General features: G+C 37.9%; 1 protein-coding gene across 1 annotated transcript; it reads left to right on the top strand.

Annotated features, from left to right (window-relative positions):
- Positions 1-27,197, top strand: LOC145779857 (DENN domain-containing protein 5B-like). Its single transcript, XM_082591521.1, has 28 exons — positions 1-79; positions 1,772-1,851; positions 2,388-2,565; positions 3,746-3,948; positions 10,653-10,860; positions 11,432-11,619; positions 12,192-12,317; positions 12,445-12,502; positions 12,745-12,899; positions 13,304-13,474; positions 13,979-14,113; positions 14,500-14,644; positions 14,713-14,900; positions 14,973-15,083; positions 15,515-15,640; positions 16,024-16,188; positions 16,429-16,672; positions 17,182-17,266; positions 17,620-17,748; positions 18,104-18,225; positions 19,020-19,168; positions 19,498-19,608; positions 20,265-20,407; positions 21,051-21,254; positions 21,927-22,072; positions 22,280-22,382; positions 22,617-22,794; positions 23,757-27,197. Exons 1-28 carry the CDS (start codon positions 13-15, stop codon positions 23,904-23,906), a joined length of 4,068 nt encoding a protein of 1,355 aa, XP_082447647.1. The 5' UTR covers positions 1-12; the 3' UTR covers positions 23,907-27,197.

The following is a 27,197-nucleotide window of genomic DNA, read 5'->3' as shown; positions in this document are numbered from 1 at the left end:
GATTACTTTTTTATGTGCGGTTTATCTGATAAAACAGAACCAAAACTCTATAAATCACATGAAGAAGGAACTGTATCAGGTAATTTTATTGATACATTAGTTGTATTAAAAGTGTAATGATCTGAAATATAAAAACCATGAAGAGTAATCTTACTAAATGTTAAATCACTGCGTGAAGGCATTTTTTTCATTTTGATCAAGGCTATGTCATTTTTTTAATAAATTTGTGGTTTTGCTTGTCTATTATATACATCTTTACATCACTCTTTCTGTCAAATTTAAAAAAATAACACACTCTGTTTTCAGACTGTAAGTTATGCATATGAGGAGCTACCATCTCATTGAGCTTGAGTTATTATAACGATATATTTGCATTACAACAACATATACAGGGTTCGATCTTAGCACTGGTCCTCTGGCCAATGTCTAGTGCCAGTTCCCCGCGGACCAGTATAAATCGTTTCGCACTGGTCCGACTGTCCAGTGCGAAAATATCATCGTATTATGTCGTTTGATCATTTAAAGTGCGTGGTTCTCGTTTGCACTTCTCTTCAAACAACAAAACACGTGATCCATGCGTGTTAAACCGTAAGAAAAAAGCAATCGCAACATCACGTGACGGTGTTAAATCGTAAAAAAAAGCAATTGCAACATCACGTGAGCTGTGAGGCCAAGAAGGCCCGACACTGGCTATGTGTTTACAAGGCCAGACAAACACACATCCAATTCCGATTATGACCCCGTCATCAGATTCCGATTATGACCCATCATCGGATCCAAGTAGATTGAAGACTCAACGTAGATTGAATGTGTTGCCTCAGAGATAAACTGTTGTTACTGTTATTGCCGTTGTATATTTCCATGTTATTGCCACCATTCATTATTGTCGTTTTAAGGTGGTTTTCCCTGGGTTGGCCTCGTGCTTTCCACAACAATCTTGTTTTTACCAGTAAATGGGACGGACAAGTGCGATCTCGTGCGGACCAGTGCAAATGGTGAGCCACTGGTCCGGTTGGCCAGTGTAAAAAAAAGTTAAGGTTGAACCCTGATATACCACTGATTTTTAGCTCTACTGACAGATTGCTGAAAGTGTCAATCTTGTTTGCGTGCTGTGGAGTACATATAAGTTAACATTCTCTATAGTTGGCCACCATTTACTGTTAACTGAACTAGGTTGATGACTCAGGGGTCACAGATGTTTTTTAGTTGATTTATGAAGCCGCGACATGTGTAGATATTGCTAGATACTACAAAAGCCAAAAATAATTCATATGTTAAATGGCTTGAAATGATAGCTTGAACTTCTTTTATATCATTTACTGCAGGGGTTCTTAATTTTTTTGGGCTGAGCTCCCCTTGCTGTCACTTGTAAAACTTTGTGCCTCCCTTTTCCCGTTGGTTATAGACCAAAAGTCAAACTGCATAAATTTTACATGTTTTAGATTTTAAAACAAAGTTTAGTTTTTACTTTCCATCATACATACATAAATCAAAAGATTAAGTAGATCACAATCTAGCTATTCATTTAATCTTGTTCTGAGCTTGACAACAACCACAAGAATAAGCGAGGTGAACTCAAGTCAAAACTATAGGTCACACAGTAAGTCACCAGTCAATAATTATGACACAAGGTAAGGTGTTACGAGTAGTCCTGATCACGACTTGTACTTAATGAAGTAGCATACTAGTCCAAAAGCCTACCACGTTTGTGCCCCCTTTGCGCACTTGCTGTGAACTAGTTTCAAATTGTTATGCAACCTTATCATTTCAGGACTCCATAAGAAACTAGTGTCATCAGTGCTGTGTCACTTTCCAAAAAATCTTCAGGACAATCCATGGAATGCCGCTGAGGTTAGTTTCCAATTTACATTGAAACAAACAGCTATTTAGGCTATATGATGAAGTAAAAAAAGATACCAGTGCAAGCTGTAAAACTCATGGATAAGTCTGAAATTTAATTTACAACATAGTGTGCATATTCGTTATTTTATTTAAAGGTTGTGGATTGCAGTCAGTTCATCAGTCAACTATACATACTGTAATGATACTACAGTATCTATGTTCTTAAATACCTGATTAAATTTGTATTCATCAGAATAGCACCACATTTGCATTCTACTTCTAAAAAGTCCAGGATGAATTTATTGCAAGTACCAATTTTTCAGTGTTTCCAATGAGCAAGTAGACTAGCAAGCAATGGAAATTGTTGAATTTGTTAACAATTTGTAGGCCTACATTGTGTGGCATTTTAGTGAATTACTAAAATACTAATCTGTGCTTTTTCTAATGCGTCTCTCATAAATATGGCTGAGTATCCAACGCAATTATTTGCTTATTTGTAAAAAATATTATATATACCCTATTTACCTTCTTTGTCTGGATTGCAGCTATGGAAGTTGTGCACTCCGCTTGGTCTTTCTGTTTACATTGGTGATGACAAACCATCAGCAAAGCCAAGGTTTCATTCTTTTCTCATCACTCGCGAAGATGGTTCCAAAACCTATGGCCATGTACTCACATTTTACGAGCTATGTGTTAATTCTGTGAGAAAAAAAGAAATAGCTGGTGAGAATATTTATGTATTAGTGTCACTGATATCAGAATGTTTGAGCTTATGGTGTTACTATTGAATTTTAATTTAACTGCATGTGTATTCTCATTGTATTGTTGTTAACATCTGTTATTGTATTTGATAGGCTATCGATGTCTATTATAAATTGTGTAGAGTAGGCTATTTTACTGCTTTTATATTTTTGTGTTAAAAATAAAGTAACAACACAGACTTTTGTATTTTCTTACGTTTGTAGCCTAATGGTTATACAATATCATTTGTGCAATTTATCAATGCCTATCAGTAAAATGATTTTTAAGTATTTAGGTAGAAACATTTTTGTATGGTTCAGGTAACTATCGCAACTTAATTGCAGCGTGCCTTCAATTTGTACATGACATAAATATAGGAAAATCACATACTTAGTTTGTGATCTTTTTGTATGCTTATTCTATTATGCAGATTATCCTATTATTTTATGAGTTCAGATTCAAGGATTTTTGTTAGGGACGGTACATTACGGGACGCGCAACTCTGTTGTTCCGCCAACATTAGAAGGGTCAATTGCCAATTTGACATTTTTTTATGCTTTGCTGCTGGCTTGCTTTCAACTAAAAACCTTAAATTACTTTAAAACCAACTTCACTCTTCTTATATAACCTATAAAATGTACATTATTTTGTAAATCAGAAAAAATCGTAACCCTTCTAGTGTTGCGGATAAGCCAAAAGCGGATCTAGTTTCGCATCCCTATGATCTACAATCCCTAATTTTTGTGAAGTTAAATGGTTTATGCATTTTTTCCGTATTCAATTAACTAATTTTTCTTGTATTAATGTTTGTTTTTGTTGAAATGTAATCTTCCAATTTCAAACTTGGTCTATCATTAGGTGAAGTTTTTACAGACAACGTGCAGACAATATGTCTGATCATTTGATGTATTGGTGTAGTTATGGCTCTTGTTGTTACAGTTTTCCAGATGCTTCCCAATAAGATTTGTGTGCTGTTTCTTGCATGCACAGCAATTATCTTTTCATGCAGTTTTCTATTCCAGATTTCAGTAGTTTGTTGCAACTTTGATTTGAAAGTGTAAATCAAGTTTATTGGTTTACGAGGACTGTGTGTATTTTTACATGTGAAAGAAAAACTTTTAGCTCAGCATGGGCCGCTGTGTAATTTATTGTTGTTTTGCAGATTTGCTGCAAGTTGACAGCTTTACTCCAGAAAAACATCTTTACATTGAAAAATGCATGGGCTTCATTTCTCAACTTCCTCTTCTTAACACTTGCGAGAAAGTCCTTCGGGCGTTGTTCAGACTGTTCATGCAAGAAACATCCACTTCCACTTCTGGGAATAACTTGCCGATTGAAAGCTATATTTATAATCTTTTATATGAGGTATGTTTTTTCTAATTTAATTTAAAAAAAAGCAATTTCCAGGATATAACACACTCATATTAAAATTTGTAAAGTATGTACTCATATATATTATAATCCAGCCGTTAAATAACTCTCTTTTTGATGTTTAAAAAGATAGTATAGTGGTGTTTGTTCGAGTGTCCAAGGGGATGAAGCCAGTAAGATCTCGTGAATGATTGTTTGTGATATTACTTAGCTGCGTCTGATTTGTTTGACCAGTTGAAATTATTGCACAAGCCTTGTTGCGTGCCCTTCAAGGTCCAAAGTCCAATCTTCTTTTTATGTCACCAGTCTGACATTAATTGCTGCAATAAAACCTAGCGCATTGTATCATTTCAACTGCAACCATCTCGCTGCTCGTTGGAGCAGACAAAACTTTATTATTGTACTCTTATAAGATATTGTAAACTACGGTACGCTTAACCCTAGTACTGATCATTTGCAACTGATGTTCTCGAATTGCAGATATTTTTGATTTAGCCTTGTTCATTGATTTTGTAGCAGAACCAGTAGTGTATCATGTTTATTCTGTTACGATTTTTTTTTTTCAGCCTAAGGTACGTTACAGGTGGGTCTGCTGGGTTTTACTCAATGAAACTTTTCCTTGATTTTGAAAAGCGAGCGATATGTAATTCTCGAACTCAATCACAAATTGCTGTGCATACTGCAGTGCAATGTCAGGAAGCGATTACTATTCTCTCAACCAGCAAAAGTCACTTTTTTAAATCGTTTGAATGTCTAGCGAGATTGAAACGATGTAAAAACATCATTTTTGTGGCTGGGATAGCTGGTTAATGATTCTGCATTGTTTTTATTCGGCTTAATTCTGAACTGTTATCTTTACAAATTTTTCGCACATGCCAAGCAATAAGCATAATCGTAATAGTTTAATGATTGCCTGTTGTGTAAATTTCCACTCACTTTAACGCGGTCAAATAGCAGCATAATGGTTTACCACTAGGCCGCTAAGACTGTTCGTTCCATGCTGAGAGGTTTTGATTGCAAAGGCTGCTGTGAATGCCAATAAAATTGAGAAGTTTGTTAAAAACCAGTACAATGATGGGCTGACCGCTTACTTCATTTTGCAGCACAATTCTGCTATTTCGGTACGCAGCTAATCGGGCCTGCTACTATTCGGTGAGTCCGATTTGGTGAGTTCGTAACCCCTAACCCTAAAACGGCAATGATAATTAGGCTACGGTACCCGATAATTTAAAAAAAAATTAAAAAAATCCCCCGTTAAGGGATTGGACTCACCGAAACGGGCCATTCCGCAGCTAATCACACAACTTGTCGTGTCGCTTAACAATCTCAAGTCATTGCCAACCACTTGTTAAATGTGTTCATGATGCGTAACAGAATCCAATCACAGTAGCCTACACTTGTAAAAAAAACTGTGGCAAGCCAATTTTCCGTCTATCTAAAATCGTTTATTTTTGAAAACACTGTGAAGCAAACAATTTGCTGCTTTAACACATTTTGTTATATAAAAGTTTAACAAAAGCTCTGCTTAAGTTTTCAAAATAGGAATTTTTCAACGTCTCATACAGAACATAGATACAAATCTTGATACTAAAAACTAGTTTGAAAAAAAAACTTTTTGGATCATGCATCAAAGACCGCCTAGCAAGACGTCATCGGCGACACAATTTTCGATACTATCTTTGATTGGCTTTTTTCAAAACACACTCCGTTTCAATGAATAAATTGAATAAATCAATGAATTATTTGAATAAGCTTAACTGAAGATGATGTACAGTAGCTACTAGCTGATCGAAATCGATTTTTAGCTGTTCATGATTGAACTGACTTGTGTGAAAATAATTTCGTTTGTATTACAAGAAATGTAACCGAGTCGTTCGTATCAAGCATTGTTGTGGGTTTGACACCTGTCAGCAGATATTTCTTTTTTTTTTATCCGTTTCAATGCTTAACAATAAGTGATGTACAGTTTGTAATGTTGCATTGCTGTGTCTTGGTTGTTTTTGGTACATAAAAACAAACTCTCTCCCGAAATTAGATTGCAATTCACCAACAACATCACTAATTTTACAAAAACAGCATGTTTTGCATTTGATACTGCTTTTGTGGAATTTCGGTGTATTTTGAAATGTGTTTTTTACTCTAGTCTAAAAAACAGTTGATTTTTTCAATCTTATATGTTTCGCTGCGCAATAGATACAAAACCTAGGCTATGTTTCAATGTATTTGACGTATATCCACTACCCAGTAAAAGACACAAGGAAACCATTCTTAGCGAATTAACTACTTGTACTTTCTAATAATAGCATCAGTGTATAGAATATGAAAGGACATGTAATCACACGTCCGATTAGTTGTGCAAGTCATACAAAAGTAAATATCGGGCTGTTGTGTCGTGAAAACTTACGTCATACTTTAGCTAATCGAATAAATTTGTCACTTGGTTTGTTTTATAATTAATTTCGCATTTGAATTACTACTAAAACATAGGGTAATCACACGGTGTGTTTGACAGTACAATAAAGTTTAAATAAACCCTTTAGTGAATATGAAATGTCGCATTTAAGCATGTCAGCTTTCACACACTAAATAGATCTGGGTCGTAGGGATTGGAAAATGCTGCATTACGCACTTATCACACCCGTGGCTGACGGTGTGGTTCATTTCTAGTGAAGGTGTTTCTTTACTAGTTTTTATGATTGGTTAAGTAGCAGAATAATATTGTGATGTGTCTTGCTTGGTGGATGGGCTAGTTGCGCATGATATCTCAATCTGTTGAAGTGACTTTGATTTTTCCCAAAACACAAAGTTTGCCAGTGGTGTTAGCCTGATTGTTTTCCATGACGGTTCAATGTCATTTAGGCACTTCCCGGCTAACAAAACGACGTCCGGAGACGTTGAATTATTGCAAAAACGAGAAAGTTTGCCCACTGAGTTTCATGCTTGAGTTGTTGCTCACGTTGTTTCGTGCACGGCTTTTTGGTGCATGATGGAATATGATGTGATATGACCAATTTCCTTTCAGCATTACATATCCATTCAATTAGTCATATGTCTGGAATCAGTGCGGAATTACGTCGCCTGGTTTATACTCATTCTTTGACTCAATGTTTTTAAACTTTTTGCGTTTTTTAAATCTTGCCTTTGACTGCTCAAGTGCTCAACCAGATAAGTGTTTGTTGCGTCTTGTTTCTCTATACACAAACATGACACAAATAAAATCTAACAACCAGACAGCATTTAACATAATAACATGAAAATAAACTAAAAATTACAGACGTTTTCGGCCATACTCATGTTAGCCCTTTTTAGGTAACCAACTGACTGATGTTCTTCATAAATGGAAAAAAGAAACGCATAAGAATGAAACGGCAAGGCAGAGGAGAGGCAAAATCACATGATGCTTAATTGCCTAGGAAAAAAATCAAATCAATGACGCTAAATTAGCAGATAGGAGGCGCCTGCGGAAAACAGCTGCCCATTGAGGCGAGGATTGCAAGATTTTATGAGCAAAGCCTCATGGATTTTAGTATCAAATTTGGTGAAGCATTTACATACAATTTGAAAGGTTCTAGGGATGGTTTATTGTTTGAACAAGTTTGACATTCGAGTATGTATATATATGATCTTCAATGGCGCTTTTTTTGTTGAGAGCAGTTAAATCCAAATGCTCCCTTACTCTTGTGGCCAAATGTCGCCTGGACACATCAATGTTTGTACACTGTACAGTCCGCATCTCGCAAACAAGTAAACTTTTGAAAATTTGAACACAAAAAGAAGGGAGTTTCAGATTTAAGCTGAAAATAATCACCAACTTTAATTGTTTTATACCCGGGAATAATATCACTGTTAAACTTCAATTTAATAAAATTAGACACATTCTTAACAAAACAAAATTCTTTGCCAATATAAAGGACAGTGAGAAAGTTTTTTTATTCGCGTTCACTTTCCTCCGTCTGAGAGTACGTAGAACTGGAATCAAAAAACCCTCTCAGCACTTTATGAAACCACGAAGGATAGTTGTTAGCATTAAAATAAGACCGTAATCGATTGACTTCATTAACGATCAGAATTGGAGCAAATGTTTCGTGTTCGCTTAAGCAGGTGCTTAATCAATCCAGACTTGTAGTTAGAAGGGCATATAGCGTTGAAATTCAGAAGGGGGTTAGTATAGGTTGGTTTTCACCAAACCCAAGTATCAAATTTGTTGCTATTAATTTTAATTTCGACATCGAGTACTGTAAGGGGATGGTCTGATTTCAATTAATGAAGAACATCAGTCAGCTGGTTATATACTTGAAAAGAGCTAACATTACATGAGTATGGCCGAAAACGTTTGTAATTTTTTAGTTTATTTTCATGTTATTATGTTAAATGCCGTCTGGTTGTTAGGTTTTATTTGTCTATGGCAGGGGTCACCAACCTTTTTTGCATGCGGGCCACTTTGGCACTTAGGAGAGCTGTGGCGGGCGCACTAATAAAATTTTAGGTGGGTTGACTCTTATGCTAGAAAAGAACGCATTTCGTACCCAGTATCCAGCGTTACATGTTGTTAATATTTATCTTAGAATACCGCAGCAACAAAATTAGTTGAACAACGCTACTGCCAGGCCAAGCTCCTTTAACAACACTTTTGACTTCTTTAACAATGCCTAATAAACGAGGCCACTTGTTTCGCGCACTTATAACGAGGCGAGCGGTCTCATCAGAATATTCATCGCCAAGCAAGAGTGGTGTTGTCACTTCGCTTCACAAAAGATGTCTTGCCATTAACAATTTCAGTAAACATGGAAATGTTTGCCACATCGCAATACCGGCAACAATAGTGACCTGCAAACATATCTGCGAAAAATAGGCTCCAATAACAGGGAGAAAAAAACCAGGCACCATGAAACAAACGCTTGTGGAAATCACCGAAAAAACGTTTCTATCGTAACTCATGAACAGTGCTCCCTCTAAAAAAGCAATGAGTTGGTTTTTCACCATTTTTGTGAGAGTCTATAAAACCGTCTTTCCTTGATTATTAGACAAATGTCACTTGCGGTGCTTATTAGCATAGCAAGAATTGTTGATTAAACAACATTTTGCAGTACTAAGCTAAATAGTTTCATAATACCAGAAAAAGTCTTTAAAGTTGTATATAATATTTTTCCAATTTATTATAAATTGAGTTGGCACACCGACCTATTTTGCCAACAAAAACTTGCATAAAGGAACACTGCTCGTGAAACCCCATAACGGTGAAACGCACATTAGTGTTTACAGGACATTTACAAACTTAAAATAAGCCAACCTATAGCTCACAGACATTTTAGAAATTCGAGAACAGACGTTTTAATCAACCACCGGGACAGTGTGGCTGGACATCGCATTGGAATAACTTTAAACGACCCCTACCTAAAACTACAATCTGATTGGTCGGTCGGTGGAATCGTATGCAAAGCAAAAATATGCTTTTCGGAAAGTATTTTTTGCCTTCATGCTGTTTAACTCCTCAAGAAAAGTATTTTTGGTTATACTTGTGCACTGATACCATCCGCGGGCCGCACATAAAAGTGTGGCGGGCCGCATGCGGCCCGCGGGCCGCCATTTGGTGACCCCTGGTCTATGGTTAAAAAAAATCACCTCTCTACCAAAATCTTGTTTATCTGTTATGCAAAAATCAATACAATATCACTGAAAAGCTCTCGCAAATCTGAAATTGCTGTTCGGTTGATCAAGTAGCAGGTGTGGGCTGTTTTGCTTACGCCAGTCCTTCTTGCAATGATAATTACCAATGCAAATGTATTTCGTTTCCATATCAGACTGTTGCACTTGCACGCTGAAGAAAATCTGCTGCCGCAAACAATCATTTTCAATATTAGGCGTGTCTAGAATTCTACATTCTGATGTGGCGTTTTCAATCCTGTTTTTACTCACTAATTGTGAGAAGTTTCCTGCTTTCTCTTTGATTACGGTACTTGAACAACTTGTGACACGAGCGATTATTGTTTTTCCATTATATGATTTTGTTTTACCTTTTGCATCATCATGAAATGTGCAACGCCATTGAGAGTTTTCTATGATGATTCTTCATAATTGTTCATGTCAATGTAGACATTGTGTTGTTTTAATTGGATCTGGGTTGTATTTTGCCTACAGTGCTGTTGTATTTATCTGGCATGAAGAACGAAAGCGTAGGATTAGTTTCGATGGCCCATGTTAGCTATATATATTATGACGCTATATCAATCGCAACGAATCAGGAAATTTGTGATATTAATATTTACTATTTTTGCCACTTTTTGTTCAACTTACAACAAACCTGAAACATGTTCTTCAAAGAAGGTCTTGTTGCGTTACTCAACAAAACTTTTTGAGCGAAATACATTCCAAATTGTTATTCTTAGCCCTCGCAACCATTTATCTCAGATCGAATCAACTGCTTGTCAGATGCTGCGCAGTTTGCTTATAATGTTTTGCTAAAGTTCTCGTCACGCAGAGTGTAGAACTGTAGATGAATTCATTTTATAATTATTTTTTTGCGTTGAAATGCTTCTAAGTTTAATTCATTACTCAAATTTTACGATTATGTATTTGGAAATTTGGTTAGATGTCTTTAAATAAAATATTCGATCTTTTACTGCTCTGTCAGTTACGACTTGTTTTTGCTTTTTTTTTACAAATAAGTTTGAAAATTTTACCTCAAATTTTCGTTTTAGGTTCCTCTATTATCACCTGGAGGAAGCTTGAAGTTATCCTGCATGGGTCATGAAGATCCTGTTATTGTCCACCAGCCTCCTATATCAGATCTTCCTCTTGTGGACGTTAATCTCTCAGAAGTGGTTCGCCTGCTCGGAGGAACTCGAAATCTTATGAACCTCCTCACATCATTACTCTTCGAGCATCAGATACTCTTGGTGTCAGAAGGTTGGCTGCATTTTCTTAAACAAAATTGTTTTTCCCCTTTCATAACAGTTCTAACCACCCACGGGTCCAGGGTTCATCTACTCTGCGTGGTTCCACGTTTTGTTTTTTATACCTCAACTGAAGAGAAATAATCTAATATCACTCATTTCAAAAGACCACGTTATACTTCGTAAAAAAGTACAATATTTTTATTTATATTCTTATTTGTTGATGTTTGGCGTGTCGTCTTCAGTTTACTGTTTGGCAGTTCCCTTCCCAAGACAAGCACTGGTGTGTCAACCAGTGACAGTTGAATTTCTAGCCCAGCGTTTCTCATGCATGACCTGTCGTCAGCTCATAATTGTTGCAAAAATCATTGCAACCTCATAAAATGTACTTCCAGGGAAATGTGTTAATAAAAACAAACTATGTGCAATTGTGCATAAGTAATTTTTTTATTTGAGATGATTAAGTTGTTGAATTGCCACAATTTTTTAAAAACAGAAATTTTATGATAACGATTAATCCTTATTAAGCATCTACATCTTTATTTCTGGTTAATGTCATCTTCACGTTTATTTGCATTGAACAGACTGCAGACGACTGGCGGTTGTTGCTGAAGGGATCACTGCTTTGTTGTTTCCATTTCAATGGCAGCACACTCAGGTATCAGTGTTGCCATACGACCTTGCTTGTCATTTTTTCGATGCTCCGGTGCCGTATTTGATCGGAGTTGTGGTAGTGCCTGGGCAAAAGCAGTTGGTTCGACAAGCATTGGAGGTTCGTATGAAGTGTAAAAATAACAGATTGATGTTAACAATTACACCCACGTGTGATTTGTACGTAATTTCTAGGCTGTGATTGCTGAAGTTATGACTTTGCAAACCCAGGCCTTCATGAATTGAAATTTATGTGTTTGTTTGAAATTGGATTTCATGCAATTCATCTGTTGAGCTTAGTAAGAGAAAGAGAGATAACTTTAAAATTATTGCCAATCAGTTTCTATTTTAGTGCACAATAAGCTTACATCACAATAACATACAATTCACAAACATAGAGAAAGACATAAATACGCTCAGCTTTGAAAAATTCAATCTGATTACCCAGGAGCAGCGAAAGACCATTTAGTTATCCAGTGAGCTTGCTCCCGTAATAATTCCAGTTTTTATTAACAGTTGAAGACTCTATGACTTAGTTACCAGCATGTTATAAGCCCTATCTTTCCATGCCAGCGGAACAGTTCATTTTTCTATTGATTTAACGACTGCATATTATGTTGAATCAATACAAAAGGGACTGATTCACTGTTGGCGTTGGGGATATGGCATTCGTTTGTGATCACGCTTTTGCAGGTCAATCAATGTTACGTTGACTTGGATAGCGCGATTGTCGAGAGCCCCGAGGATCAGCCTTGCTTCCCGAACCACAAAGACATTATTTTTCAAATCGAGTGTTTCCTGGATAGCTACAGGAAAGAGGTGAGGAGGGCTGCGTGCAAAATTAAAGCCACATTATTCTTTGCTTGAGACAGTTGACCTTTTGTTTCAAACACTCAGCCTGCGCATTGAAAAGTTATTTATAGATTGTCGTTGAAATAAAATTCAGGTCCAAGCGCTGACGAAACAACAAATTCTGTCTCCAACTACAAACAGGAATTTACCTGGTGAGTGCGATTACTTTAACATTGCATGGTCAATTAATTAGGCCGCATACGGTTTGCTCATCCATTTAACTGGTTAACATGTTAACTAATACATTTCACTTGACGATCTGACGAAAAGTTGGCTCCAAGTCCTTCCATTCGGCTGACCACAAACTTTCTGCTTCATACGAACGACGACGACGATCCATTTAACAACCTGAAATATGACTTTAATTTTGGATGACATGTTCTTGTTCATTAAGGTGAGAGTACAAACTCTCCAAGCGTTGAATCGAACGAAGCCATCTCCAAGATCACTAACATCGCCAAGAAGGCCGGTGTGATCGAAGCCATGGACGAGGTAGCCACCTTGCATGGTAATGTTGACGGAAGTGGAAAAATTGGCGTTAAGCTACAGGTTAGATAAATATTCTTATTGCGTGGTTCAACAAGGATTTTAAACTCGGGACGGGACAACCAATTTCAACCTCGCCAATGTAAACTAGAACCGAAAACAACGAAACTAGAAGTGATACAAAATGAAACTGACATGTGGTTTCATAGATCCCAACACTGAGACAGTGCGCTGGTTGCAGCAGTTGGGAGATGTTGCCTGAGTTGCTGCCTCATAATCAAGAAGAAGCTTCAAGATCAATCTCGGCAAACTATTGTTTTAGCTTCAGAAGTTTATATTAACTGAAGTATACACACATACCGTTGCATTTTATTTGCTGTGAGTTTTTTCTGAAACGTCTGTAGACGTTGAATCAACGTAAAAAAACGATTGATTTTCTGACTGGTTAAAAACCTTTTTGTACCAAGGTGGGGCGCCGTGTTCTCTGCGAACAGAAGTTCAACATCAGTGTTCGTGAGACAATTACGTCAGCGTTCCTACAAATCTTTTTGCAATACGAAAAGTTTATCATCCCACTGAGCCTGGACGAAAACGGACTGTATACATTTTCAACCGAAACGCAAGATAATTTCGATAAGGTACCATTGATGTTGAAATATTTTATAACCGTCGTTCCATAGCTTTGCTACGTGCAAGATAACAATGTGTTTTTATCAGTTTGGTTGGAAATTTTCGCGTTGTTTGTTCACCGTGTAATTTCTTCATATACGTAAAAAATATTTTTTTCTGACAACAACGTTACTCAGGTCAAAACTGGCACTGAAGTGTAGTTTTAAATTTAACAAAGTACTTTGCCATTGCTTCAGCAACGAACAACTTGTGTTTTGCCTGATGGCTGTAGTTCCTCTCTTTAGGCAACCTTGTTTATTTGTTTTTTTTAATTTGGAAGTATTGATGATATTTTTTGATCAAAATGCTGTTTTGCTATAGTATGAAATTCGGCCGTGAACGTTTCAACGACTAAAAACGATTTGAAATCTGTTTCTACGGCAAAGATACGTTTCCAGTTAAGTTATATCAAAGAAGTTGCATCCATGAGGAAATTATAGCATGATAGTAAAACATCTTTGCAACATCCGTAGACACCCTTCCTCTCTGACCAACCGGAGACTCGTCTTCCCTTTCTCCTCTCCTTTCTGGACACACAGATGTTCGCAACATTCATCGACAATTCCATCATTTCTCATCAATCCTCTCCAGATGGCGAAGTTACCAAAGTAAAAAGATATTTTCTATGGTTGAAATTTAAACGTAAATTATTGTCTTTGTACTGCAAGTATCCTTCAACATAACCTACGTCCTACATGGCATCTTATCAAACTATTTATTTTACGAAACGCACCAAAGATCTTTTATGTCGGCAGTCGACCATGGTCTGCTGTAGTCTCATCTGGGTACTACTACTGGGTCTCATCTCACGGTAATTATATGTTGTCGATAATCACCATTTGCAGTTCATTGCTTGCTTTCATTAATGAAAACAACTCCTTCCCCCTTTTTAACAACAAAATTTTTGTAATTTTGTTTGCAACTCATTGCTTTGGATCATAACTTACGCTTGTTTTTACATATCCTGTGTCATCGTTTTGTTGTTGTTATTTAGGACCCATATTTGCGCCTCTTTGATGATCGAATCATTGAGCTTTGCAAGGCCCCACTTGATGCCCAAAGCCCTACATCACTTGGACCACCGAACCAGGCTCCCCTGCGGTCTATGTCGGTCTCTTCCAGCAGCACAACGTCGCCGTATTTTGAAAGTTGGATAAAGGAAGCAGGCAAGTCTAAAATTTCCAATAGATAATAATTTTCCCATCACTTCATGACATTAAACATCGGACCATCATTAAGGAACGTTTATTTCTATACACAGAAACGTCTGTCGAGAAGCGATTGAGCAGGGTTGATTTCGTCAGTTGTCTTCCTCATCCTGTGCACATGTCGCTTGATGCAGACACATCCGGCATCGTCATCATGAATGTTCCGGGAACCTTTCCAGTTATTCGGGTAAAAAAGTCAACAAAGCATTTTTTTGTTTGCACCTTGGCAGGTTTTGACGTTTTTACTGTTTTGTTTCAGGAGAATCTTCTGGAATCTGAAGGTTTTGGGAGCAAGAAGCGGCACCTTAGGAGGATGGATGTTAGCAGAGCTGGATTCCGGAGGCAGCCTTCAGTCCGAGACTCTAAATGGGTACAATGAGATTAGCTATTTTGTGTTAAGTTTCTGCCCACCTCTTCCAATGACAAAGTCATTCTTTGTTGATTAATCGTATTATTGACACCATCTTCCTCCTGCAAGTGTGGTGCTGAAAAACAGATCTCAAACCATTCATCAACGGCAGCACCAGAAGCCAGAAGATCACCAGAAGCCACCAGCTGCCAGAAGATCTACAGTCTACACGTTCTTGATGACGAGACCAAAGATTACTTGCTTCTGCCTTCCAGTACCTTCTCAGTGTAGTTTGGGCATTAACAATGTTCTAGTGGTATCTATCTAGTGGTTCTAAGGGTAGAACTTCCGCCCGATAGGTCAACCGACGACAGAAAAAGAACCGAAACTTTAAGAATTTTATTTTTATCAGCAGTAAACATCAACAGTTGAGCTATTTTTTTGCTTTTCAGAAAAAAATCCAAGAAGCCAGATCGAGTCTGCTGAGGCAGCCGAGCATGTCGGAATATAATCTTGAAACTATAGCTCGGACCAACTGGGTCTTCGTCGATAAGCTTTTGAAAGATGTTAAGCACAAGGTGAGGTGCATTCTGTGTGCGTCTGTTGCTTGTCCGTTTATTTTCGTTTTAATGGTATCAACTTATTGCATGATGCTGGACGTGAATGTGTTGCAATGATCCACTCCTAACAAGGGCAACGGATCGGTTTGGTCACTGAAGAGCAACCCATCCATTGTTTTGTAATCTCTTTCAACATACTTCTTTTCATGATCCTATTGTTAGATCGTGGACCTGATCAATCGCTTTTGAAATTAGAATTCACTCTCGTCCGTTGTTGTCGTTCAATAACATCTATCTTTAAAACTTTGTTTCCTGAAGTTAGATGCTGTGACTAGTTTTGTATTTCCGTTTTTTTCTTCCTGAATTTTCAATTAAAGCTTTCTTATTCATTGTACGTTAAGACGAAGAAAATTCTTGTCGGTAAAATGGGCAATGAGGCGATCGAGCTGGGACACGGGGAGCTGCGGGACAGTGTCTCACACCTGGAGGAAAAGACGTGGATTGCCAGTCTGTGCGATCTGTTGGAGAGGGTCTGGAGCCATGGCCTCCTAACGAATTATAAGAAGGTGAGACAAAGAGGAATCATTCACTACACACATTTTGTGATTGGACGTTTTGAGTTGAATGCAACTTTTGTTTACACTAATAATAATCTTTTGTTTACACTTGCCACTTTCGTTTACACTTGCTTCATGGTACATTGATAGGGTATGGTATGATATGACTTTTAGGTGTTATTTATAGTTCTCGCTATTTTGAATGATTTCAAAACATTGGGTCATTTTCACTCGTTTTTTTGTCTTCAGGGAAAATCTGCCTTGTGGTCGCATCTTCTTCAATATCAACACGAAGAGGAAGAGAAGCGAAGGAAAAAGCTGATGTATCATCATTTCGGTGGGAGCACACCATCTTTGATGTCCGAAGAAGAGTTAAATGACGAGACTCTCACATCTCAGTCCTTCAATCAAACCACATCCTTCCATTCACTGCCCCGATCCTTTGAACGAAAACGTCAATCCAGCAATCTTTCACCGAAGAAACTAGCCGACCGTGAGTTGCATTTCCATCTCGGGCTATTGGGTTACCTCGTTTTTTTCATGGTCTCTTGTAATATCTATTTCCTGCACAAGAAACTGTGTTAATTTCGGTCTCGCCGTCAATCGATATTTGAGTTTCCATAAATTCGGTTGCGGAAATCCTGGAATTATTTTTTGATTTTCGGTTTCGAGTGACAACATTTCCTCTTCTTCTAACGAGTGTAATATTTTTGTAATTGTAAACCGCATAAAAGAAACTCAACGTAACTTAGTTGATTGACCACCAGGTATTTTTTAGTTTCTTTTCTCAAACGTTCCGCTTTGTTATTACTAGACTTTGAACCGGTGTTATTATTCTTAAAGTTGACAGTCCGTACTGCGAAACTTGATTATTTCCTGCAACTTAGCGTTCATTTTAAAAATCCTGTTCCTGTTTAAAGCTATATATACATTTCATTGTTTCTCAAGAACTTTATTGTGTCCACCAACCTGCTTGCTTCATCGTTCATTTATTTTATCTAGTTCGACAAAACTCCGCAGACAGCCCAACACATTCCGGCCAGAGCCATGTCCCACCTCTCCACTGCACCATCCTCTTAACAATGGGGTATGAAGGCTTTTCTTAAGCTCTTTTTTCACTTTAACTTCCAGTATATTTTAGTTCAGTATCTAATATGTAAACAATACTCTATGGTTAATGCTACATTTTAACAAGCCGGCTTTCAGTGAAGAAACCCCGAACAGCTTACCCAAATTAAACGTTTTTAAAGCACTTCCTCTTATCTTCAAGCCATTCACCATTGATATACAGTAATACACCAACTTATATCGGTCTTTGAACCCAACCAGAAAATCGGTTCAATTTTACATTAATTCAACGTGTTTAGACCTTGAATCAGTGTAAAGAAGGACTTATTTTCTGGTTAGAAAGTTACTTAACCTTAATTTTTTTTAAATTAGGAAGATACAATCAATGAAAAAGATTCAAACGGAGGTTGGGAGGAGCAGAGCGTGGATCCGGCTGGCTTTGGAGCAGAAAAAGCTTCATTCTTACCTCAAGGAGCTTCTCCGTCACCACTACTTGCTTGAGTAAGGAATGTTTCATGTATGCCCCAGCCAGCAAATCAGAATGCAAAAAAGTGAAAATGAAACAATGTAGTTTTCAGTTAGCAAATCAGTCATTTTTGCATTGATTCAGCGTCTGCAAACATTGAGTCAATATAAAAATAGACTGATTTCCTTACTGCTTTGCGTTACTTTAAAAGTTTGAATGCATTGTGATTTATTGTTTTCAGTGGTGCTTTGGAGGTTTAAAATTGCCAAGGTTTTGTCATTTTACCCTAGTTTTGATGTGTTGTACATCTTACATTGTAGCTGGTAGCCTACCCTCTTATCGTATTGAGCACGAAAGCAACAAAAATAACCAATTGAAATGTTTCTACAGCCGGATGTACAAGAAATATTCTTTTCTGCAATGCGAGGACCAACGAGAACAGTTTCTGTACCATCTACTGTCATTGGAGGCTGCTGACTTTAATTGCTTCACCACTTCCTTTCCTAAAACAAGTGAGTGACCCAGCCAGCAAATTAGACCTTTTTTATCATTGATTCAACGTCTGCGGGCGAGTGTAAAAAAGCGCTGGTTTGCTGACTGGGGTTTTGTATGGTGTTGTTTTACAGTTTTCCACTGAACATACAGCCTTCGACATTGATTTTTGTGATTTCACAAGTTTTTAACAGTAAACTAATGCAAAGTTGGCCTCGTGTTAGCTAGTTGTATATGGAGGTGCTGCAAGTCACGCAGTCAATCTCGCCGGTTGTTGATTACGGCCGAGTTTAGGACGATTTTGTGTCGCCAACCATACCAACTTCTGTTTGCAATTTCCGTTGTTAAAAGAAAATGTCGCCATTTTTATTGATCATCCGTCTAGTTCTGCAAGCGCGATCTAATATCCATTCATTTTATCACAAACCAAATAAAGCCACTGCAGTCTTGTAGCTGCAATGCAGCTTCGACAGCTTTCCAAGATATGCATATTTCAACATTGTTTTAACATCTTACGTAATTGAAAAAACAACTTGTGTTTGCTGTGTTATCGTTCTCGGCAAGATGACGCTTATGCGTGTGACGTAAGGCGGGAAATCGTGACGTATCGAGGACAGAAGTTGATTAACTTCACGTTGTCAGTGACTGAGAGTGTGATGTTATGTTGCATGGCGCCGGTGTTCAAGATGATTTCGCTCAGACAATGTTGCAAAGCAAAGTCAGTGCCACCCACACTGCGTCCTTGACATGATGTTGAATCAGAAACTCGATTTTCTTAAGTGGATCGCACCTTATTTTTTATTTAATGTTTCAGCAATTGAGTACAAAGTTTGGATTATTCCTGGCCGACAGTTTCCAGGTCCATCTCAAACCTCGGCAAATGTTTACATGTGGATATGTGGGGAAAACTGCAAGACAGAATCCATATCTGTGCCCAAGGGCTGCCTTGAATTTTCTTTTCAAGTAAGTAGTGTGAAGTTAGCCCACAAATTGTTTAACGTATCAGTATTTTCGACATTCTTATACGTATAATTTATCTGAATACTGAAAAGTTTGTGTGTTCATCAGGAATATTGTCGTTTCTGGCAGCAGTTGCTACGTTCATCTGAACCAATTGAATGTTATTCGCTTTGAGGATTCGCAGTGTCATGGTGCGCCAAACGCCAGTGAAGCAATAGAACAACTTGTATGTTTCTGCTTTTACTTTCGCATTCATGTGATGAACGTTGTAACTACTGCTAAAAACATATAATTTGTGATAATTTGCAAAGTAACAAAACTTGTTCTGACAGTACCAGAACCTTGGCCTGATGACAACACTCACCATTGGCCACGACAACGCTGGTCTCTTTCCTAAATGGCTGCTCGATTATGTGGTCGTGCAAAACCAGGTCACTGGCCAGGTGAGAATTTGAATTGGCGGAAGTTAATAGAATTCAAGAAAGCGTGCAGTCATTCTGTATTGTAAACAATTATGTGGAGTAAGTTGCGGAGAGTGTTGTTTCTGCACGAAAGCAACGTGAAATTTTGCTAAGTAAAGCTACCTAATTTTTTTCTGAATTTTGTATGCGTGGAAAAAAACGAAACCATACAGTTTGCTTATGATTCTTCTGGAGTTACTTTACCAAATTTGTGTAACACAAATAGAGGAGGAAACCGGCAAGGTGGGCTTGACAAGTGAGGACGCGTTAGACTGATCGATGTAGAGGCAAGGTTTGAAGGCGATTGTGGCACTTGGAGGTGAATTCGGACACCCTCCCTCGGTAACGGGCACATCACCGGATTAAAACTAGACAAATGCTACTGGATGGCCTGATGGAAATATTATAATGCGCAATTCAGAGAATGCAAGTGGATTGAAAATCTAAAAATACACTTTAGATCCCAACAAAATCCGACTCCTGCAAATCTACTTGTTGATCAATCCAAACAGCGAAAGTCAAATCCGAAGCCGAGTCAACGTCTGCAAACGTTGAATCAATGTAAAAATGGTGGTTCTATCAGTAACATGCATTGCACTAATGATTGGCTTCATGCATAGGTATTTTATTTTTTATAGACTTACTGCTTTCCCTGTCGTCGGTCACTGGGCAAAGGTGTCGATGACAACGGCTTAGAGCGCCTACTGGTGGCGGAAGTGGTCCCACCTGGAGAGAATGTGACAAGGTTTGCCAACAACCTCACGCAGAAGATGATAAGAAGGTTCGATAATGGCTGCTTCTGGCAACTTCCAATTGACTTTGGTTAATGCTATGTAGTTAGGTCATAATAATCAATTGGTAATTATGTAAATGTTAAAGTTTTAATGCCATCTGGTGACTATTGTTGCTTTTTTGAGAAAGTTTTGTTTTGATAATTTGCTAAACATGTTTGTTTTTTTTGTTCACAAACTATTTCTGGGAAGACACTTACACTTGCTATTTGTATAAAAGTTTACCTAAAGCTTCAATTCAATCTTCACGGCTTGCACTTTTCATGAAAAATACTGGTTTGATATTATGTTTTTTCACGCTTTTTGTTGAATTTGATTAAAAGATAAGTCAAGTGTAATTTTGGATTATTTCAAGCTGGGAATAGTACAAGATCTTGGCAAAAATTTTCCACATTAACCTTTGAAGTAAAACCTTTAAAAAAGTGACACTTTAACGTTTCTGCTATCAGCACAAAGCTGAACAGTAGTTAAGTGTGCATATCGCGTTTCGCTAGTTAACCACACTTTTGTAACAGGCCACTGTAGGAAGAATTAAATGCCAGGTAACTGTTTCTGCTCGTCCTTGCCAATACCATGCCTAATTTCTATTTTAAAACTCGAGTGATATGCAGCTAGGTTCATTACGTGTTGCAGCTCGGCGCAGGCGGAGATCCCGGAACTGCAAGAGAGGGTTGGCCAAGCGGTCAATAATATCGTAAAGTATTATCACAAGCCTGACCGCGAGCATCGACTCCACTTGTCACCCCCTCCAGCGGCATTCACCAAACTTATATTTCACCTGGTGGTGGCGCTACATCGAGTCTTTACTCACGGATTGAAGCGTGGAGGATTCTTCAAGTGAGTTGGAGACACATTTTTACTTGGTAAAGTATCAACTCCAACAGAGAACGCGCCTTGTCACCAAATACAATTCATAGTCAAGCACCGCGCTAAAAACTTATAAAAAATAGAGCTTCGGCAGAGAGTTTGTCTTGTTAATCACATTTACACTTTACAGAAAACAACAACTCCATTGAAACAAATTACACATGGAACGTTTTCGACATCCCATGATGTCCTTTTCGGGAATAACATACAGCAACAAAAATAAAATTGCTGCATGTTATTTCTGAAGAGCACATCGTTTGATGTCGAAAACATTCGATGTGTAATTTGTTTCAATGGAGTTTTTGCTTTCTTCTGTAAATATAAAAAAAAATTTTCAATATCGCAGTGTTTCATTATTGCATTTGATAAATAATTTTGTTTCTTCAACTGTGACCAATTTTATTTCTTGGTCAAGTGTGCTGCTTTTTATCCACCAACGAGAAACATCTCATTTAAAAAAATATATGACAGTTAACATTTTCGGCGTTTTATGTTTCTTTTCATTTTTTTTAAATACTTCTTGTTCTGCTCCACTTAGAAATTGTGTTTACCATCCAGCATATCAACCACAACGCTTGCGAACGTTCAATCTGATGTAAAAAGAAAAAAACTGATTTTCTAATAAACGTAACTTTGTGCCAGACGTCAGCTGTATGCGTTGGACGTCATAGCCGCCAGCTTCAATTCATTCCGCAACAACCTGAGCAAGACAGGCGACACGTTACGCAGTGCGTCATTCTCAAACGCGACTTCGAACAATGTCGCAGCAGGTGGTGATTGGTTTCTAGGTGAGCGTCTAACGTTTTAGATTTGCATGCTATTGAGTATAGCAACCCAGCCATCAAAATACGCCCTCTTTACATTGATTCAACGTCGGCAGACATTGAATCAATGTAAAGAGGATGTATTTTGCGAGCTGGGACGCACGCTACTAGCCTTGAATGCCACAAGAAACTTCTACAATGCTTCAATTGAACCACTTCCTTGCATTGCAGGCAGCCGTCGCAGTTCAGCCATTGCTGCTGGGCTAGGACAAAGATCACGTGACCCGTTTGATAGCAGGAAAGATGTGAACGGCGTCATAAAGAGTGACAACTGGTACAGAACATGAGTGTTGTGTATTTGAAGCAGTTTCTTGTATCTTTGAGACTGTAACGTCTCGATAATTAGCCGTAACTAACATACGCGTGACTTTGCACAATTTATGTTATTTTAAATCCCGTTTTACTTCATGAAGTGTTTTTAAGTAGAACGAAATGACTGATTTACTTCTCAAGCGTACTTTTTATCCATAGTATCATTGTAATCACGAGTGCTCATCATACAATGCAGCTTGGAGAAAGAGCGGTCCGCCTTTGCGAGGTTGTGTCAGTTGTACCAACAAATATCCTCGTATTCTTCCGCGCCTCAAAAGCTCGGCAAAGATGACATCTTCCAACTGCTGATCTGCGTCGGTATCCACGAACACTCGCTGACGCTGTGGCTGCCAAAGATCTCGCACATTGCAAGAGTAAGTCGTTGGTCAACTAAACAATGTATGTTCAATTGCTCATATTACAGTTCAACAAAACTTGCATGTTGAGTAGGTTACGGCGCACTGATGTCATCCAAACTCGGTTTTGTCCTCACTAGTTGAGGCGACTGATTCTTTCCTTACAGCGGTTGTCTTCATCTGTATTGTCCAATCTCCGTCTCATTCTGTCCATCTTGTTTTTCTTTTTCAATCCGACCTTGTCTGCCTCATTCTTTACATATTCATTTTGGACATCCTTATTTCATCATCATCATCATAATCCATCGTCGGTTTGTTCCCCACTAGTGGGGGTGGCCGATTGTTTCCGCGCAGCAATTGTCTTAATCCCTTTTCTCCATTTCACCCTGTCCCTTGCATCTTCCTCCTTCAGTCCGACTTTTTTAAACTCATCCTTCACTTGTTGTTTTTTTTTCCTTTTTCTATTCTCTTTTAAAGCAAGTGTCTTCCTGAGGAAGTTTCTTTCCCCCCCCCTAGAACATTTTCTTACCATCTTACTCCATTTACCCTTGCAAGTTAGTCTGTAGTCTTCTTCATCTTTAGCATATCCATCAACTCTTCTGTCCTTCACTACACAAATTGCTCTCAGCATTGCTCTTTCCGTTTTTCTTGTGTCTAGTTTCTCTTGGTGTTCATGTCTTGCTATCGTGCAATATTGCAGGCCGTCCACAACTCCAATAGAATTTTCCCTTCATTTTCAATTAAACTATGTCTGAAAAGTAGGTACAGTAGTATAATGTATAAAAATTAATGTAAGAACAAGTTACATGTTTTTGTTTATATAAGTTTGGGTTGTCAAGGCGATGCATCAACGATGTAAGTAAGATGTTAAGTAAGTAGTAACGATGTAAATACTTCATCCTTGCAACCTGATTAAACTGGTTTTAACTGGTTCTGTCATGATCATCAAGAAACAATAATTCCACTTGCTTGATTTCTAGAACGAGACCAACCTATATGATGATGCTGCATTTTTGTGCGATGAGTCAGCAGTCATCTTCTTATGTCAAGTCCTCAACATGCTCGAAGAATACGAGATCCCACTCGATCCATCGTTTCTTCGCGGCCACGATCGAATCGTCAAGTGCTGATGTTGCCGATAGCCAACGCGTAGCGCTGCATCTGTCAGAGGTAGCAGGTCGCCAACAGCATCATCTTTCCACCGTGAAAGAGGCAATGGAAAAGATTTACTGTCAACAGTGCTTTAACCACAAGCGCATACTTTAAACTGTCAACCTCAGTAACAGGACTTCCCAGACAGCAAAACAGTCGTTTTTTTACATTGATTCAACGTCTGAAGACGTTGAATCAATGTAAAAAAGGACTGATTTTTTGTCTGTGTTGATGTTCAAAGTCTAAACAAGTGCATACTTCAAAAGAGGCTCCTGCTGTTGCAAGATTAAGCATTTCTTCAATCTGCCACACTAGGTCATTTATAGTTTCCCGTGGATTGCAACAAAGATTATTGTTTTGTGATTTTTGCTCTCAGTGAAGAATCTAACATGTTTGTATTGATAACATGCTTAATCGTCAGACAGCTGTTGCTACTTCACATTGAAGTGACTTGAAAATTCTGATGAACAGTTGCATTTCTCAGGTCTGGTCATAGCAGAGACTTTGAGGTTTGCACGTTCTGCATTGACTCCGATATTATTTTTTGAAGCTCTGTCAATTTAAGATGGAGATCGTTGAGAAAAAGAAAGACAAATCTAACCAACTAAAGTTATCCTTTTTTACATCGTTTAAAGGTCGCCAAACGTTGAAACGATGTAAAAATGACAGTCTTTGCTAAATCGAAATCACGTGTTTTTTTCAAACTTAATCACCTTCTCTCCCGAAAAGATGCATCCAGCGCAGCAAAAATGTTCAGTTGCCTTGCACGTTCAATTCTTTCACTTAATATTTGTCGCCAAGCACCCTTCGTATCTCTACAACTGTTTTTAAATAATGTTTTTATTGACGAAGTACAAGTGTTACATCTCACAAAATCTTGCCTTTTATCAGCTGCACACTGGGTTTAAGTATCATGTCTTTGGATGCTTGGGAAGGCTGTTTGAAGTTTGAATGAATTGAAACGTAGCTTTTGAAGCTTGGTCGCCATTTTGGCAACTGCTTTTCTGTGAGTTGGAGAAACAACACTTTTCCAGATCTTTACAATGTAAAAATGACGAATTTTGCTGTCTGGGTTATTAAATGAATTAAACTGTTCACCGGAAAGGACCTGACACAATTCCTTTTGGAGTTGCAAGTGACATTTCTTATTCTGACGTTTATCAGCCAAACACAACCGACTTTTTCAATGATCTAGACCAGATCGGTAATTGCAACTCTCAAAAAACATTGGCCTAAAATGGTAAACGGGCAAAGCCGGCTTGAAACATCACAAGGATAAAAACGTATCAAATAGTACAATTTCACCTTTCTGCTGTAATTTCTGTTTTCTGTTTCTTGTACTTGGCAATTGTGGCACGTTATCACTTTTCGAAGCAGTAATTTTTATCCAAGAAGCAATGTCGTAGTTTTTCGAACCGTCTGCAATCTTGCGGAATCCGCTGATGCAATTTGAGAAAATGAACTTTTCTGTTTCTTGTCCTATGACAGAGTGTAGAGTAATGAGACGTTGTTTTCGCAACGTGTGATAAAAATTTCAATGGTACAAGTTGGTTTTTAAATCACTCTCATTGGTCTGATGCTCCTTAAGTTGAAAGAACAACTTATCAACAGCTTGTACCAGCCCGCATTCTCTTTAGCAACCGTCAACCTAACCAGCCAAGCCTTCTTTTTTGCATTAATTCAACGTCTAAAAACGTTAAATCAATGTGAAAAAATGGTTTTTCTGTCTGTGATCACTTTTTTTCGTTTAAAACTTTTTTTAATAACTTGCTGAATTTTCGTGCGAACAATTTTGTAGTTTTTCAGTGTTATCGCCTGTCTTGTGCACCTTCCTTTGCGCTTTTGTTGTGTCACGTTTTTTATGCGTAATTTAACGTTTCAATAGCATAAACAGACAAACTTGCCAATGGAGCTTTTCACTTTCTCATTACACTTCGGCATACTCAGCAAGCAAAACCCGTCTTTTTTACATTGATTCAACGTCTGCAGACGTTGAATCAATGTAAAAAAAACGGATTTTGCTAGCTGAGTAGAAGCGTGTCGCAAGGTCATCAAAATCGAAATGTAATCAACAGTTTGTGCAATATTGACTTGATTTATTCTTGGCCTGTTTGTACGTTGCAAAACGTCGTAGATAGTTAATACACTTTACAACAGCTTTCTCATGAAGTTTTCATTTTTTTTCTTAAGCTTGCGACCAAATCATGTTCCACTTAACACGCCACACTTCTGTAAATGCGTCTAATAAAGTGTCGAAGACGCACTTTTGTTGGACTAACTCTTCCATCGTCTTTTTTGCCACGTCTCTTCTCTTCTCAAGCACTGACAATGATGTTACTTTGTGAGCTGTAATTTCAAGTTAATGGAAATTTATCGCATTACGAAACAAAATAGAGCCTGTGTTGGTTGTTGTAGGACTATGCTGATGACGTGTCTAGGGTGTTTGTAGGGAATGCATCATTGAGTTGTTGCATATTGGTTTTGTTTTGTGCCTTAGACAAACTTTGTTATAGTGCACGTGAGAGTATCCGCACTAACAAATCTGCTGTTGTTACCTAAGCCAAATCCAACATGATGCTTTTCAATACAAAAAGTTGCGTTTTGTCTAAAAAGAAAAACTTGAGATTTTTAGGAAAGTGCGTAAATTTAATTCTTTCCCTGTACACCTTTCGAGGAAATCTGTCCTTTTTATCTGACAAGTCACTTCAATAGCGTTTTGTTTATTTGATGAAATAACTGGAGCCTTACACGATTCATCCTGGAATCTACATTTATGCTTCAGTAAAAGTAACTCATTTACGACTATAGCTTATCCTCTTCACTCCTTGGAGTCGGGGGGAACACATTGCGACCATAAGGTTCTACGGAATGATGTATCCGCAACTGTTTCAACACGATTTTTGCGTCTTACTGTCGTTGATTTAACGTCGCTAAATGCCACATCAACGTAGGACATTGGTTAATGTGAAAGTTTACTTTTCTTTTTTTGTTGTTGTTTTTTCTTCATTTATTTCCGATCATATCGACTTTGTGTTGTAACCTACTCTTTTGTAAGGCAACGCTTTCTTTTAACATTGCATTAACATTGTTCTTTTCGACTTCTGCATGGTCTCAACTTTTTATATCTAATCGTTCCAACGACATTTGATGTTGTGCAAACGTCAATTGGTTGGAGCACGTTAACTACCATCGCCTTGTTGGCCACCGCATGTGTTTTTGTTGCTGTTTCTACCTGAATTTTGTAAAAACTCAAAAATAAACCAATATTT

This window comes from Aplidium turbinatum, chromosome 11 (genome assembly GCF_918807975.1).
Source record: "Aplidium turbinatum chromosome 11, kaAplTurb1.1, whole genome shotgun sequence".
Taxonomy (NCBI): Eukaryota; Metazoa; Chordata; class Ascidiacea; order Aplousobranchia; family Polyclinidae; genus Aplidium; species Aplidium turbinatum.
This window is presented reverse-complemented; position numbering and strand designations above follow the sequence as displayed.

What these genes read in the sequence shown, in the direction of transcription:
- LOC145779857 (XM_082591521.1), top strand. Translation starts at nt 13, where the DNA reads ATGTGCGGTTTATCTGATAAAACAGAACCAAAACTCTATAAATCACAT. An exon ending in TTTATAATCTTTTATATGAG is followed by an intron (nt 3,949 to 10,652) that starts GTATGTTTTTTC and finishes TTTTCGTTTTAG; the next exon opens with GTTCCTCTATTATCACCTGG. An exon ending in CACTTCCTTTCCTAAAACAA is followed by an intron (nt 18,226 to 19,019) that starts GTGAGTGACCCA and finishes TTAATGTTTCAG; the next exon opens with CAATTGAGTACAAAGTTTGG.